Source organism: Acanthopagrus latus, chromosome 15 (genome assembly GCF_904848185.1).
Source record: "Acanthopagrus latus isolate v.2019 chromosome 15, fAcaLat1.1, whole genome shotgun sequence".
NCBI lineage: Eukaryota > Metazoa > Chordata > Actinopteri > Spariformes > Sparidae > Acanthopagrus > Acanthopagrus latus.
The window spans coordinates 19,018,915-19,036,279 of NC_051053.1; the positions used below are offsets into that span (position 1 = coordinate 19,018,915).

General features: G+C 39.2%; 1 protein-coding gene across 8 annotated transcripts in view; it reads right to left on the reverse strand.

Annotated features, from left to right (window-relative positions):
• The window catches only part of cep170aa (centrosomal protein 170Aa), a 41,611-nt gene extending 26,031 nt beyond the window's left edge, over positions 1 to 15,580 (reverse strand). For 3 of the 8 annotated variants that reach the window (XM_037123702.1, XM_037123698.1, XM_037123696.1), the window contains exons 1-4: positions 15,266 to 15,580; positions 5,082 to 5,141; positions 4,363 to 4,499; positions 811 to 900 (exon numbers count right to left, since the gene is read on the reverse strand). In XM_037123702.1, coding sequence (XP_036979597.1) covers positions 811 to 900; positions 4,363 to 4,467 — 195 coding nt within the window. In that variant the 5' untranslated portion in view covers positions 4,468 to 4,499; positions 5,082 to 5,141; positions 15,266 to 15,580. Of the gene's footprint in view, positions 1 to 810; positions 901 to 4,362; positions 4,500 to 5,081; positions 5,142 to 14,680; positions 14,737 to 15,265 lie in introns of all 8 variants that reach the window. The other 5 variants (XM_037123701.1, XM_037123699.1, XM_037123700.1 and 2 more) reach the window with 3 other exon arrangements.
• Positions 15,581 to 17,365: the final 1,785 nt, after the last annotated feature.

Sequence of the window (17,365 nt, forward strand, 5' to 3'; positions counted from 1 at the left end):
AATATTAAATTCTGGTAAAACTAATTTTAGACTTTGTGTTGCACACACTTGTAATATTTTACAACAAGCATTAAAACAGACAACTACCTAAATGTCACTTTAAAACTAAAATTACAAACTAATTTACCCTTGAATGCAACTGTTTTAACTGTGCTCTGTTGTTGTTTATTTTCTTGTTTTTCATTTTTATGTGTATTATGTTGAAAAAAAAGAGCATGCCCTCAGTGATTCCACAAGATTTAATAAAGGTTGCATGAATGATTATAAGCTGAAATTCCATTACTGAAAATAAATGTTCCCAAACCATGGGAAACTAGGGGAGCTCCAAGGTTGTATCTTGAGTTTTTGTGGCCCTTTGTTTACATTTGGATCACAGATTGTGCCCTTAAATTGTAACCTGCATAATTAGTTTTAGATTCCAATTGAAACCAGCCCTGATACAAGTCTGTATTGGCAGAGAGATTGATTGGCAGCAGAAAAAACAAAAGCTTGTATTGACAGCCAAGCAATAAGTTCACCTTTACCCCTTGAGGTCATCATCTCTGAGGTTTTTACCCTGAATGTCTTTGATTGTGTCCTCTGTATCTCTTAATTGTTCTCTTTCTGTGCAGTCTCAATCCATCTCCTTCTAAACCCCTTTACCCTTCCTTCAGCAGGTTAAACCCATTCTCTTATCTCACCTCACTCCTCATCCATCATGCATCTCTCCTCCCTCCTCTATCTGTTCTATCCTTTCTACATTCATCTACCTTTTATCTTTCTTTGTCCTAACCTCTCTCTGAATTTGCATATTTCTATCTGTGTACTCACCCCGTTCAGGCTGCCCAGGTCCTTGACCTTGTGTTCGTCAGTTCCAGCCTCATAGTTGATGACTGCATGCTGCTTATCAACGCTGCGGGACTTCAAACAAAAACACATACATGAGCATTAACCCAAAGGTTACAACTTTGATCTGAATGTGATTATTAAGATCTAGTCAGTAAGCTACGATGTCTTTGGTCGACATTATTTAATAGGTAGAGGGGGACATTAGTTTTACTCTTCATCTGTGCTGCTCTTCTGCAGAACAGGAACTGTTTCTTACAAAAAACATTAGAGGGCTGTGTGAGACTAGAGAAGATGGTGAAGATCAGCTGTTTTGAGGATAAACTGTTTCCAGCACTGCAACCTTCTGTATAGTCAACACAAAAGGGGGGTATAAGCCTGAGCTAGTAATATATTGTGGAATCTGGTCAAATATCCCACTCATGTATCAATGTCTCACCATTTTAAAACATATCTAGAAGTATGCATCGACACTGACTATTGGGCAAATTCGCTGCGATGTCCACATACCGTCCAGAAAGGCACATCAATAAAATACAAGAAATAAAGTGACACACTGTCCAGAAACTGCTTTGCTTTAACATTGGCTATGATGGGGCGAAGGTCTGCTTTGTCTGAGTCAGAAGATGTTCAGTTTATGGAAAAGGTAACAAATTGCTCATACATTAGCTCAGAGTGTATAGAGTGACTGTAGTTCAGGGCTGACCAGCCCATCTAACAAATCAATGGACAGGTTTGAATTGTTGTACTTCTGGACCACTTTGTCTGAATCACGTAAAGGAAAACAACCAAAACTAAAAGTAAGTAAGTTGCACAGTGAGATCCAGATAACCGTAATGCCTCTGGGAGCTGAATTATTCTATGAATCTTTCCTATCAGCTCTTTACTCTCCTTGTTCAAACAGAAAGACACCTGGACTGCGCACTCATTCTGAAACCAACCCAACGGATTACTTTAGTGAGATTAGGCTAGATCAAACAGGATAGAAACCAAGTGAGCTGTCTGTTGTACCTCACACTGCGGGATAGAGAAAACTCCTGTTGGCACATATAGATATACTGCTGACCGACTGAATATGTGCAGAGGCAGCTCAACATAGCCTAACTGAAAGCAAGAGTCAGCAAAATAGATATATTTGAGGTGTTCAAAATTAACAGATACAGAAAATCAGATAACTTTTTAAAGATGGGCCTGAAATGAAACACATATTGTTTAGACAGACAAATAAAGGGACCTGATCATGAAAAGTGGGAGAGACAAAGTCATGACATCACACGCACACGCACACGCACACACACACACACACACACACACACATAGGGAGACTGTCCCAGTATTTATTACACTTCTTCCCCTTTTCAATAAATAAAATAAGTAAGAATCTATTCTGACATATGTGGGATTTATGGAAAAAACAAGGTGAATCCATCAAGATGACACCAAATCAATAACAAAACACTCACTCCAATCACTCAAATAACAGCATGATAATTCTCATGTCATACAATCGTTTGATATACTGTCAGTACATCGTGTGTGTGTGTGGTTGTGTTTTATTTGGTGCATGACACAAGCTGACTTGAACGTTTAGCCATGTGATGAGGCCTTGGCTTGTTACAGCGGTCACATGGAAGACAAATGTAAGCAGCTACTCAAAACACACACATACACAAAGCCAAAACATTCCCTCAATTTGAAAGATTTCCCTTATCATTCTATCATTCCAGAGACATCACAAGGTTAAGAATACAAGAGAACACACACACAAAAACGGCGGAGCAGAAGACCCTCAGGTCATCTGAGATATATCAAAGAATGTGTTTGAAAAAAAAAAGAAGATCTTTAACAACTCTACAAGCTTCATTAATGACCCTAATTGCTTCTGTCCTGAAGCTTCCTCATCTGAGAACAGACTGAAAGGCCAACATGGTCAACTTTAGACACAGTGTCTACAATTGTGTAATGTCTTCAAAAAAGGGGGAGTTTTTTTCAGTTGAAATTGAGAGTTTCTTCTTGACCTTGGTGGCTTTAGTTAAAAAAACAAACTCACCGCAAGAATGAAAGACTACAAAAAAATAACTCAAAAATGTCTGTGACAACTTGGCAAAATCTACCTGTTGATGAAGACAGTGTGACTGAACAGCAAATGCTTATGTCTGTAAACACGACTTTGAGACTGCAGTGAGGTACTGGGTTTTAGTATACTTCAAACCTCGAGTCAAATTGGTGTCGTTCTCATTCAGAATGTGTGAGTACATTAATTAACTTTTCATCAAAGGTACATCAAAATATAAAGCTTTCATTCCTTCACAGTTTTTCGTTTGTCTTTCACTTAAATGTATCTATAAACAGATTTTAAATATAAATTTGGTTGCACCACACTGACTATTTTTAGGCTGACAATCTTTTTCACAGCTGAGCAGTTAAAAGCTAACGTTAACTTTCATCAGTCATGTACTGCTGTTCAATTCAAAGAAAATATATATTGGATGCTTTTATAAATCTGATTCATGTTTTAGTTATCTCTTAAGTTTGGATTTGATAATATAAGGATCAAATTCACCAATTGGAGTAAACTGTATCTAAAAGGCATGAAATCTGATTTATTTAAGATAACAACAAATCATACATTCATTAAACCTGAATAGAAATCTTATTTAATGAGTTGTAATAGCCACAGTGATCTGAAAACAATGAAGTAAAGCTAATTTCATGGTCAAAATAAATAAATATCAGTGAGAGTCCATGTGACAGTCTGACAGGCACTGGTACCACTTAAAATGTCTCTTTGTATGTAATGTCATAACAGAAACTGCTTCCATGGATGCGCCCTCAACTCACTGCAACAGGCTCCGCCTGATAAGATCTAACTCAGGAGGTATCTGCCCCACTTTCTATTAATAGTACGGTGACCAGAGAGGTACACATGAGCATACACATGGTCTCCCTGGACGTGTGCTCAGCTGCACAGACATAACCTCAGTGCACACACAGTCACACACATCAATATCAAGATATAGAAACTTGTTCTGTTACTGCAAGAGCAACGGCATGGACACACAGCTCATTTGTAGTGTTTCTTCAGGCAGACTCAGTAAACAGTGAGCTTATGAAAGTGACTTCTGTGAGGTCAGCAGGTTATTTATGACTGGAGTAATCTCTTCACAAGTGTCAGACTCAGTGTTTAACTGGCTATGATACTGTCTCAAAACTTGGGTGACTTACTAAGTATCAGACAGCTAACAGACTGCTATTCTTTTTTTTTTTTTTAATCACTATTTTGTCATTTATTTTCTTGAACAGTTGTTACGTCCAAGATGTAGTCCTTGAATGTATTGTTTTGTCCACAACCAAGTATATGCAGTTTTCTGCTATAGAGGAGTAAAGGAAGCAAAAAATATTAACATTTAAGATTTTTTGCTAAAAATGGTTAATTGAAAATATCATGTAGATTATTTGGCAATCTATCAATCTAACAGTTGCAGCTCTAGTCCAGTTCTGGTTCACTGAAGCAGAAGAAATGTACTGTAGCCTTACCTGTAGCATGAGCTCGCAGTCATCCCGGCCAACAAAGATCATTTCCCGGGGGAGGCGGTGGCGAGTCCCCCCGCTGCTCACCAGGAACCAGGAGGTCACACTCATCTCTGCAACCTGCTGCCGCCTCTGGTATACACCTATTGGAGCAAAAGCAGTTCACTCTTTAGTTCACTTAAGCAAGTTGGATCCTATTGCTGTATAACTGTTTCCACACAATGACATTTTTAAATAGAATTGATACTCAAGCACATTTTCCGTCAAATCATGGTATAAATATCCACATAAAGAGGTACTCTTCAAATACAACACCTGCTAGAACAGAATTAGTCTCTGTCTCAGAATCACAACTATATCACCTAAATAAAGCCTGAGTTACAATAAGTTTCAAACAGTTTAGGATTCACACACAGTGAAGCTAGCTCAGCGCCACTATACTAATTTTCAATGTTAGCTGCTTTGTAGCGGGTGAGGGTGTCGAGCAAGTGTCCGTCCGAACCCCCCGGTCCGACAATAGCGATAGCGGGTGAGGAGCAAGTGAACTTCCGTCCGTCAGTCCCCCCCGGTCCGACGATAGCAACCGTCTCTCTCTACCCCTGAACTGTAAATGTGGTCAAGAGGTTTGAAGGCCATCCTTTTGCCCTAACTTAGTGGCAGGACAATAGAAATTTAATGAAGTTGTTTTAAATATTGGACAACAAAGTAGTAGTTCTGTTACACACCTCTGGTCCAGGTAGCTCACTGCTGATAGACTGCCAACAGCACAACACAGCTAGGCCATCCTGAGAAACAAAGAAGAAAGGAAAATTCTGATTTTCAATTTTCATTTATGCTCAAAGGCACAGGCAAACGCATTGCATTTTTTTCTTCACAGCACGATATAAATAGTACAGATATATGGAAGCTCATATGAAGCAATGAGGGAAGACAGCAGAGTCAAAGACAAACTGTAAACATTGGTAGAAAAACACTGAATCAAATCACTTCATCTTGCTTCATTTTGTTTTGCTGGTAGGGGGAATGAGGTTGAGTGGGCGGTCTTGCAATGTGATGCCTCACTGTCTACGCCTGGAAATGAACACTAAGCCAGCCAGTAAGACGCATCCTCTCTTTCTCTCTGCCTGCCCTGATCACTGCCAGATGTTAAAGGAGGAAGTGATGTAGGAATGTTGGCTGGCCTCCCTAGCAGGACATTTATTTTCCCTCCTGCCTACCTCCTCCCCTTGCTCTCCTTCAGATGAGCTAGAAAGGGGGTCAGATCCATTCTGCTCTGCTCTAACTTTATAACTGGCCAGAACCAGAAGAACAACACTAAGCAACAGGCATTTTAATTGTGTGGTAGTTTTCTAACAGACCGACTACATAGCATGGTAGAAGTTTGGTTTGGTAGCTGATTGAGTAACTGGTGGGATTGATGTTTCCTGCCAGTGAAATATAGCTGGGGGTGAAATATAGCAGCCAAACGTAACTCATCATAACTGAATTTTTCACACTGTCAAAAGATTACATAAACAAAGTGGAGCTTCTCAGAGTGATGTGAAGAATGTGTTGCCTCTGTCGTGAAACACATTTTTAAAAGAATGCCGCATTTGGGTTCACTTTAATAGCAAGATTTACACAATTTTAATATTTCTCATAATTATTTATTTAAAAATTAAACAGGTTTCAAAGGGAAGCCTTTGATGGTAATTTAAAAGAGCACTAAAATAACAGCAAATCTATCGTGTGTAGAAAGTGCCAAGAAAAGCTCATCAGAGAGGGAATTAAAGATTATTGAGCTAAGCCCTTGCTCACTTGACCTCATAAGTACTTGGTATACCAACTCAATAATCCCCTGGGTAAAATTTTAATCAACTGCACACCTCTGACAGTTCCTTGCACGATGCTTTTAGGAGCATGACAGAGCCAAAGCAACAGCTGTCTCTGATGTAAACAGGATCAGCTTTGCATCACAGTTAGAGCTTAAATGATATGTGAATGATGATTCACAATTTGTAAACAGCTGTGATATAGGTAATCTGCTGCAACATACTGTCACAGTTAAGTGTTTTTTTTAACATATATTATGTAAGATTTATGTCAGGTTTTTTTTTTGCATGGTGAAAAGCATCGGGAAATATTTGAACTGTGAGAGAAGACTTTTGTAAAAATTGATCATCCACATGGGAAATTAGTTCATATAAGGCATTGCTTCATTCTAAGAAATCCCCCATAACAATTAAGCCAAACATAAAAGTCACACTAACCTTGATTTAATTCACATTTCTGCAACCTTTATGAAAATACCTCTTATAATTGTACAACTAAATTCAGAGTAATTCAGCCTGGAGAACAATGCTAGATTTTGAATATAATGGAAAAAGTCACTGGCCAAATTCCAATTCATTATTCCATGCTCGTATAATAGCAATAGTAACACTGCAATCACATGATCACTTTGTATTTCAGAAATGGAATAGATATTGCATTTAGATGCAACACTGAAACAAAACACATGCATACATTATCAGAGAAAGCCTCCAAAGAACAACAAAGCTGCCATTACACTATAATTATACGTGGTTTCCCCTCCCCACTGTAACCAAACCATCTGAAGGCTTGCAGTCTCAATAACCGCTACACACTCACTGTAGAATGCAAGGTTAACGAGTATGTGGTTGAGGAGCCTGAATACGATGGATACCAGCCTGTGTGGTGCCATTAAAAAACCTTCTTGTTATCACACATGAAAGACATGGCACAACTGGAGGAATGCAGCGGTAGGTCTGACGAAGGAGACACAGCAGTCTGGCTTACATGTGTTCCTTACAGAGCTAATGTTAAACACTCAGTTCACCAAAACCACAAAACTTTTCACTTAATTCTAGTAATGTCTAGCGATGCAGACTCTGTATCCATGATTTGATTAAGTTTAATTTTAGAAATAACTGCTCACATCTGGATTTGTAAAGATCAAGAGATCATTGACTTTATACCCTGACAACTATGTCATTTACATTTTCAAATTCTAAGGTGTACAATTAGCATTTTTTTACTGTTGTTTGACATTTTGTACATTTAAAACAAAAGATTAAATGATTTAACTCCATAATCAGAAAACAGATTATTAAATAATGAAAATAATCATACCACCTGCAAAAGTAATTACAACAAATTTTCAAGTATGTTGAGGTTTTGGGTAATTTGTGTAAACTTATTGTTCCAACCATTTTGCTTTTTTCACTGTAATTCAACATCAAACCGGTGTTCCATACTTCCTCTACAACTTACAATGACAAACCTACATCAATAAATACCACATGTATCATCTGAAGACATGCCCAAATACTTGCTTCTAAATATCAGTTATACACAGTTTCAATGTTTAGAAAATGGAAAAAGACTTCTCACTGATTGTTTTATCTCATCTCTATTCCTCACTTTCAGGAACTCAAAATGTCTCTGGGGCTAGTAAGGAGAAATAGTGACCTCATGGTTTTGGCAGGAATTCCCTAACCCCAAGACCTGCACTTATACTAGTTCCCACATACTCATACAAACACACACGAAAAGACACACATACACACACACAAAATTAAGGAGTGAAAGGACAGGATTATTCTAAGAACGACTGTGAATTCTTTGTGTGAAGCAGTAAGGAGTCTGGAAGTATGCACAGCACTTCCTGTGGTGGATAGACCTCACTCATCTATTGAGTCCATTTAATACTGACTTAACGACTGTCTGACATGAATGAAAAACTGCAGAGGAACTGAATCACATTGTCATGAGGAGAATCATGTTAAACACCAACAATCTGAACCAAATGAGAATGAGCACTATTATCAGTATTTTTCATTATATAATAACATGTTCAGATATTTAAAATAAGCAGGGTGATTATTATGCTGTGTTGGATAATCAGATTAATCGGCTGCGACTAATCACTCTTGCAGTCATGTTTCTGTATCTAGCAAATCGTTTTATAAGCAGTCCTTCTCCTTTTCAAATATTCAAATCTCTTCCCTCCAATCCAAATTAGCCAATCAGACACCGGCTGAAAGAGGACAGGACATGATGTCATTGAGCACCAGTTTATTTACTGTCATCACTTAATATTCATCTTCACTGCAACACATGGCTGCTGCCCTCCACATAGCATCTGGCTCCAGTGAGTATCCAGGATGATGCAACAGCTGGGTAACCGTCGGCACTGCTCATCTGCTTTTTCTATCTGACTTCTCTGACTGTCACATCACCACTGCGACCCTGATAGCTGACTCAGACCACATCACTACCACTCACAGCTGCTGTGTGTAGCTTCCATACAGATTTACACAAACACTCACATGCTAAGCAAACCAAAGTGAGATAGACAGTCACAGAGAAAGAAGCAGGCAGGCAGTGGGAGACAACTCATACTCTTGTCACACACATTTCCACATGGTCTCATGATGTGAGCCAAACTTAGCTCTAGTAAGGGTGTGGTTGCCTGCCTACATTGTAAAAAATGTAGCTTAATCTCAGTGCAACTACATAAAAACTAGAGCTGATGCCTGCTCTACAAAACCCATGAAATAAAACCCATGTTTGTCTAGGTGACACCCTACAGGGAGTGATTTTAAGGGAAGTAGTAATAACGGAAAGATTTTTCTCCTGGCTGGTGAACAATGATTAAACTGAAAAGCTTTAAAGCATTTGTTGCTCTGAACTTTCATGTCTGGTCGGTCTTTCCCTTGGAGAAATACACAGGCAGACAGGGGGTGATGCATTTAATGTTTACAGCAGCAGCAAAAGCAGATTGTTCCGATATAAATAGCATTCAGTAGTTAAAATCACTTGAGCAGTGATAGCCCCCTTGGCTGAACAGACAAAGTAAAGAGCAGTTACCATATTAAACCCTGACAACAAGAAAGTCTGAGGCGAATATCATGATACATTGCACTATGGCTCATTGCAAAGTGATTTCTTGGAAGTGTAGCACAAAAACACCATAAACCATGGATAGCTTACTACCAAAGATACTATTAAAATGAAAAAAACATGACTCTTGTAGATTAGATGTAAGGCCTTAAATTCACGTTCCGAAAGAAAAATTGTTATCAATATTGTAATTTTGCAACAACGGAAAAAAGAGCAAAGATTGTACTTTATGTGGTGCTAGACAGTACCTTGGAGGTATAAGTAAAACCAATACCAGGAGAGTACATTGAAGGACAAGATGAATAGAACAAGCAGCCAATTCCCTTGAATGTGCTGATGTAAGGTCAGGAAGTCAATATTTAATAGACGAGGGAGACTGGTTTGGTTTTGTCTCAACCCTAGAGCTGGTTTGGAAGCCAGGAGGACCCTGAGGGGTGTAAAGAACCATCCCAGGAACAGACTCAAGACTAGACAGCTGGGCAACCTCTGGACAGACAGACAGACAGACAGACAGACAGACAGACAGACAGACAGACAGACAAAGGGCTTTTTAGTCCCCAGTGGCTGAATCTACTGTAGATTTATAAACTTGAAAGTGAACAATAGAGGAGAAACACAAGAAACACAAGACTATTGTTCCTCTCTTAACATCAAACAATAGGAGAGACTGGGTATTTTCTATTATGTCTGATAAAGTTATAGCAGACACTTAAGCTTAATGACTAACATAGACCATAAACAGTAGATCCACTGGGCAGCCAGTCAATCACAAAAAACTGTTTGATAGCAGTTAAATAATGCAGTATGTATGAAATGTTCTAGGTTTGAAATTCAGAATGCATTAAGGAGTATGCGATGGCTGCTCCAGGGATATCATTCTCAAATGTCTTGATTCCAGCTGACATGTGAATCAAGCTGGCCTACTTTACCTCTCCTCATAAATGGACAAAATCCCACAAAGGGCAGAAACGAGTCATATTCTGTTTAAGGGACCTCCTTAGGAAGAGCACTGTATAAACATTTTCCTTGTCAAGTCACGTGATCCTCATATCAACATTGTAATTTGTCAGTGAAAACCACAAAACTACAACTGGAGGCTGAAATCTATAATAAGCATGTATGTACTTGTTGTGGTAGAGGCTGATTAAGTGACCTGAGAATGTATGCAGTTTGACAGCCAAGGATGCTGCTCCAGCTTCTAAACACTGCATGGATAGCTGGAGCCAAATGATGATGTACGGACATTTTGACTGCAATTTCTTTTTTCCATTTTCTCTTCCCGTCAATGTCAAGTATATATCCAAAGAGTGAGTACATATCCAAAGAGTAACAACAACATGTGCATACAATGAGATTAAAACATTTAGCTAAATTGGGTCATGCTTTCCCCAATGTGTTCTTGTAAATCTGGATCCTGCCTTTGGAGTAAGATCAACTGTACAAAATCTAAATGCTGGTTACATTTTGTGACAAAAATAATTCATGTCACTGAATAACAACATATACTGAACAGCTTCTAATTTAGGCAGCCAGACACTATACACCAACATTAATCTCTTACGACAGAATAATAGCACTATACATGGCGATAATAAATCATTATGGGGTCAGGACAGCACCTCAAATCTGTATAAACTTGAGCACACATGTGTATGGGTGGTGGTTTATGCGTGCTAATGTGGTTTGTGCATGCAGCATGTGTGGAAAAAAAAAGTCCAATGCAGCAGAAAAGACCATATGGTGCAGTAAAGTGGCCACAAGCGTCACATGTGCAGTTGGCGAGACGAACAAACAAGCAAAACACCTCCATTTAGCCAGCATCCGTCCAGCTTGCCTCATTGTTATTATGATACACACAACCCAGCACACCCATGGCCTTAAGATACAAACCCACCACATGCTCAGTGACCCCTGTGTTCCACATGACCTACAGACCTAAATATGGAAATTCACACTTCATGGATGTTAAAAATTGTACAGCATTGCAGATAAAAACATCGAATGCCCTTCAGCACTATCTGAGACAGTTATTATTCTTGTGGAGTCTACAAGGGGGAAACCAATGCTGTGAACAAGCTCTTGTTCTGATAAACAGATAATAAAAAATAGATTAATAATAATCCAAGAAACTCAATGAAGCACATGCCCTGCAGCAAAGTCTTTTTCAGCGCATGTGACTAATTCTCTAAAGCATATGTGCAGAACATATTTCAGAAATTATACTGAAATTTACTCTTTTCTGGAGGCAGACTTCTCAGTCAGGCATGAGAGAAGAGGAATATGCAGTAAACTAATGTGCACTCTTAAATTAACCATCAAAATGTTAGGGCGATACATACATTAGACTACAGCAATTATTTTGTTAATCAATTTATTGTTTAAGTAGTTTTTAACTCAAAAGCAAAAAATTCAGTCATCATTGTTCAAGGTTCTACAGTGTGAACATTTTATAGTTTTCTCTCCTTTATATCATTGTAACCTGGATATCTTTGGGCTTTAGACTGTTTCCAAAACAAAAAGCAATTCAAGATGCGATAGGGTATTTTGCTATTTTCTAGTGAAAAAAATGGCCTTCATCAGATCACTTGAGTAATATACAAATACCACAAAGGTGCTGTAAGAGATATAATTATATTAAAATAAGTGTTAAATAGCTCCATATTCCAACTGTGATCACTGTTATAGAGCATTTGGCCAGTATCCCATGTACCTCTGCTCCCTGCTCATGCAGTAAAAGAGGAAAGAAACTGTCTGGTATACCTGCCACGTTATCCAATTAGGACAGAGAATACCATAACGAAGTGGTCCGGTCTACTCTGGGAACCAGCAGAGAGCATGGTCCTCCTGTTCTGGTACCTACACTGGCAATGGCTGAAAAGCAGCAAGTCCGTTTGCCTTATACTACCAAATAGGGCCAAGCGAGAGAAAAGACAGAGACAATGAAAGTGGACTTTAGACTGCTGGTTGGACAATAGAGACAATTTGAAGACATCACTTTGGGCTCTGGGGAAAATTCTGATGACCATTTTTCAAATTTTTGCCATCTTATGGACTAAACGAATAATCGGCAGTTCACTTGATCTTTGATATGTGTCAGTAATATCTAAATATGATATATTCCTGCACACAGAAAGGTATCTGAACTGGGTTAACACATTTAACCTGTCACATCACTTTATGATATACCTACAGAAGCCAAAGCACATAATGTGCCATGAATAGGCTTACTCCGGTGAGTGCTTATATGGCCCCTGCTGAGCAGATAATGACTGACTAGTGGGCCTTAACAGGAACATTAGTATTTGACCAACCCTGCCACGTTGATTATGGCACCAGTGTTTATGCAGCCCACAGAAACAGACTCAGCAGCAGACAAAAATAGTGAACTCTCTCGCACTGAAATCTACACTGGCACTTAGAAGGAAAAAAACATCAGCGCTAGCATAACAGGACAATCAGGGGTAGCCAGGCAGACGGAGAGATTGGAATGGAAACGGCCCAAATACAAGATCAATATCTGCAGTGGAAAGAAGCACAAAATGCCGGATACTCAGAGGGGAGTACGTTACACCCCAAAACAGATGTGAAGGTCACTCTCTGTTTTATTTTTCATTTTGGGAAGTTAATGCTGAAAAATCAAACTAGGCACACCCTTGATGTTCCATAACAAGGGAGAGGTCGATGATTATGTGCTGCTTCAAACTTTTTTTTGTGTTTTCTGCTCTGCTTTGCTGTCTATCCCAACTTCCCAGCTCACACTTTTTTATTCACCTCCCTTTTTTCTTGTCATGACTCTGCACACAAGCAGGAACCTCGCCAGGCAAAGTTATCTGGCTCTCATGACCCTTTTAACGTTTATACTCTGGTAGATCACACAACTATTTTTAGCCATAGAAACCCTGATACAAAAACACTTTTCAAAACATCTTGAATGGAATACATTACAGTATTAAGTTTTAGCATACGTTGTTTTCAGCCACAAACAAGACTCCCTGACCACTGAAGTATAGTGAACTCACTTCCTAAACTTCCTACGATACACAATGGCTCTGGGCAGGCTGGACAACAAAGTCTTCAATCCCAACTAGAATAGAAAATGGGTTCATAATAATGAAGAAAACATTGTTCATTTGCCACAAGGTCATTATAAGAGTTATGCTCCTGAACATGAGACACCAAGTTATTCATGATAGATGAGATAAGGGGTTACAGGGGATGAAAAAGCAGATATTTACTTCTGTCTGTTCACTGTAATAGCCAACTTATGACACATGCAATTGACCCATCAGCACTGACAACATGGTGAGAGGAGGAGTTTATACAATGCTTAAGTTTCAGGTTTTTCAGAGGAAACCCCTCAACAACAAGAAATCTTCAACAAATGTCAAATAGAGTGCACTTTTTCTATTCATTCTCCTAGTTTTCTGTGTTATCATCTGCACTGTAACATGTAAATGGAGGCAGGTTGGCTAGGCTGCAGTCTAGCGAGGACGTTGCTGCAGCTTCATCTCCGTCCTGTGACACTGACACAGTTTTTAAAAATGCAACCGCCTGTAGAGCCAACCAGCCAGCCGGCAGCCACATTTGCAGAGAGGACAGGAAGGAGGCGGAAAAAGGCAGAGTGGAAGAGAGAAAGGAAAGGAAAGGAGAGGAGTGGAGCAAAGCCGGACTGGATGGTATTATCTGCAAATTTTATGGCTCCAACCCAAAATTTGAATTATTACAGATGAGAGGGGAGGAGGAGGAGACTAACAAGACTCACTGTTGTGCAGACTATGGCTCTCCAGCACATCAGTCCAGTGAATGGACAGCTAACTGTGTTATAAACCCAAACCACCAATGCAAGCAGATACCTCTGATGCTATTAGATGTAATTAAGGGGAATTATCATGATGAAAAAATTAAATATGGCTGCTGCTATTTAGATGAATCAAATGCTTAAAATACGTCATATATCTTCTTCTATCTTTAAACTGGTCATTTATTCCAAACAGTCTGTCACCTCACAAATAAACACCAGGTACACAATTTGAAATTATGCACAGATTTCTTTGTAATGTCATGCAAATAAGTCAACCTAACGATTTTGTTACAGATGCTGTGATGCATTTAAAGCACATATTTTGCCATTTCCCAGAGTTTTACATCTTATGTGATGATGACAGCAAAAATCAAACTGAACACAAAGAGAGCGGATGCATGTAGGCCAGCTACATCTGCCCCACGAAAACAAAGCCCCTCACACAGGAGAAGAGGCTGGGGTCCGACTGGCATCGGGAAACACTGTGCAGCCACGTTGTATAATGAAACACCTACTCATATCATCAACCCATCAGAAAATAAACATAGACTCAAAGAGGACTCCCGAGATTAGTCTGTTTCCAATTAGATAAAACACAAAGCGTCCATTGTGACCGACCTTCATTGATGTGCATCCTGTCTCGATAGCCTCCGTTCGGTTAAAGAAGGATGCAACTATTAGAAGAAGAAAACCAAGCCAGTAACAAATAATAACAGCACGGAGTGCGAATGTGGACGGTGTTTAGTTTTTCCTTTTATACAGTGGCAGGAAAGTGACTAGGCTGTGTGGCTTTACAAAGGCGGAGCAGGGCAGACTGGTCATGCTGCTGCCGACAACAGTAGCCGTACAGTTAGCCAACAGGGAGTCACACTATTTCGTTTAGCCGTTATAAGCATAACAGGGTGCTAAATTACTGCGTTTGTTTATACGGATTCAAAGCATCAATTTGAATTTAGGCGTTAGGGATTTAGCTCCAGGAACTGCTGTGCCACCTCGGAGAATCTTATATCAACACTGAAAGCCCACACTGACATCAATAGATGGACAGAAAAACAGAAAAGCGACTCTTCCCATTTTTTTTTTTATCTGCTCGCAAACTTCACGTGCGTCTAACGGTCGGCCACCTAGCTAAAGATGCGCTGTTAATTAGCCTGTCTTTCCTACTTTCCGCCAAAAATAAAAGTGAAATGTCTCCTCACTTACCCTTTTCCGTCCTGGTTTCTGTTGCTGTTGAAGGTGTGTGTGCGTGTGTGTGTGTGGAGCCCAGCCCTGCCGTTGCTGCAGTTCAGTCTGGCTCTACGCGTCGGCCTTCTCCCCCTCCGTTGCTCAGCAATGCTGCTCCCTCCCTGCGGCCGAGCGGCGAGCGGAGCACCATCCCGAGAGGAGCGTCAACGCGACGTAGGCTTATTCACGACTTCCGGTTATAACTTTCAGAATAAAATCGGAGCAGAGCTTTGCGTGCTGCGTGAGTGGGGGGTGATCTGTCAGTAAGCCTCAAGGTGACAGCCTGTGTAGCTAGGCAACCGTATTTACGATTAATCACGTGACCATAGATTTAGGAAAAATGTAGTTCAACGCATAGACATATATAGGTCTATGGTTCAGCGTACCTATATCTGTAAAATGAGACTGACACCTTTAAAGTAAGCACAAACAACATCAAAACTGTTAAAAGTGTATTTTATTCTGATGCATGCCTGTTTACAAATGAGTGAGATGATTATTAATCAACTTTTATTAAAAAAAATTCAAAACACACATGTAAAGGTACTGGATTGTCCCAACAAACTTTATACAAAATATTGAAATATTAACTTGAAAGGCATGATTGATGACAACAAATAAAAGTGATATTTTGGGGTTGTGAGGTGGAATAGTATTTTTATCTAATTTTGTAATTGTTAATTTTTTATTCTTTTTCTAAAGATGTTAATTTTGTTGCATTACTGTCCACGGTAGTGGGACTGAACTTTTCCTTATCTGTAGGTGCATGCATGTATGCACATGGAGACTGTGATCATGTGGCCATTGTTAATTGTTAATGTAGAAAATCACAATAAAGATATTTTGTCAAAAAATATAAATAAAGCACAATATAACATTTTAATGAGACCATTCAATTTTAAATACTTACACACTTCACACTGTATTTATTGGAATAATGAAATAATACATCAGTAAATCCTACTTAATTTAAAATAGAAATAGATCAATTTAGGCTTTGTTAAGGGGATGAACATGTAAACAACCATGCTTTTATAGTAAAAATCTTTATATTTCAGTTAAATTCTCATAGTAAAGCTTTGATTTGAAATCAATACATGTCATTTGCCATTTGAGGTGGGCTATTCTGTAACTTTTTGATGAGATGTACTCTCTTAGTGATGGTTTTTCCAGATGTAGCCATCTTCAGTTGTGTATTTCTTAAATTTTTCACCACAACTGATTGGTCCCCAACCTATTAAAGATGGTCAGCCCCACTGTCTTGTGAAATAACCTGATGAAGGAAATGTTAAGTGAAGTGAGTTGTGAGTGAAATGTGAGTTTCCCCCCCTGATTTTGCCATAAAAATACAAAATGCAAATCATTTACCCTTACTTTATCATGACCCTGTACAGCTCTTAAACTGTCAAAGAGTCAGTTGTTTTATTTTCCACAATAAATTATGGATGTTTCAATAATTTACTTGTCATGTTGGACTTCTTATGAGATGAATCTGAATTAAGTGTGTATCATGAAAACAGGAAGGTGATGTAAAGTTTAACGGAAAAAACGAGGTTAAACACATGTATTCATATGAATTCAAACACCATTAGCATGCACAATAGACTGTAATAAATCAGCTGCAGTGGTACTTAATATTATGGCATATAATACAGGCTGAAATGCAGCCTAAAGATATATACAGCTTATGGCAGGGAAGATGCAAACAAAACGCCCTACAGATGGCAAAGTAGGTGACATCACTGTGTACACACCGGATCAGAGGATTACACATGCATACATCTGGTTTGACTTTTCAAAAAGATGCCTTTTACTTTTGAAAGTAAATATCGTAATTTCCGGAGTTTTCAGTGTGTGCTTTGTGGCTAACTTGACAGATTTGAGTTCAACCTCAGCAGCGCCTGCGTCTACATTTCCAGTCATGGATGCTTCCAACTCGACCAGAAGCCCATGTCACCAGAACCGGGTGGGCGGGTTTCCTGGACTCACTGGTTACGTTTCAGGGTCTTTTGTTCCTGTTTTCCATCAGCTGGGCTGCGCAGCTAGCAGTCCCATGTTTGATGCAGAAAATGAGGCCAG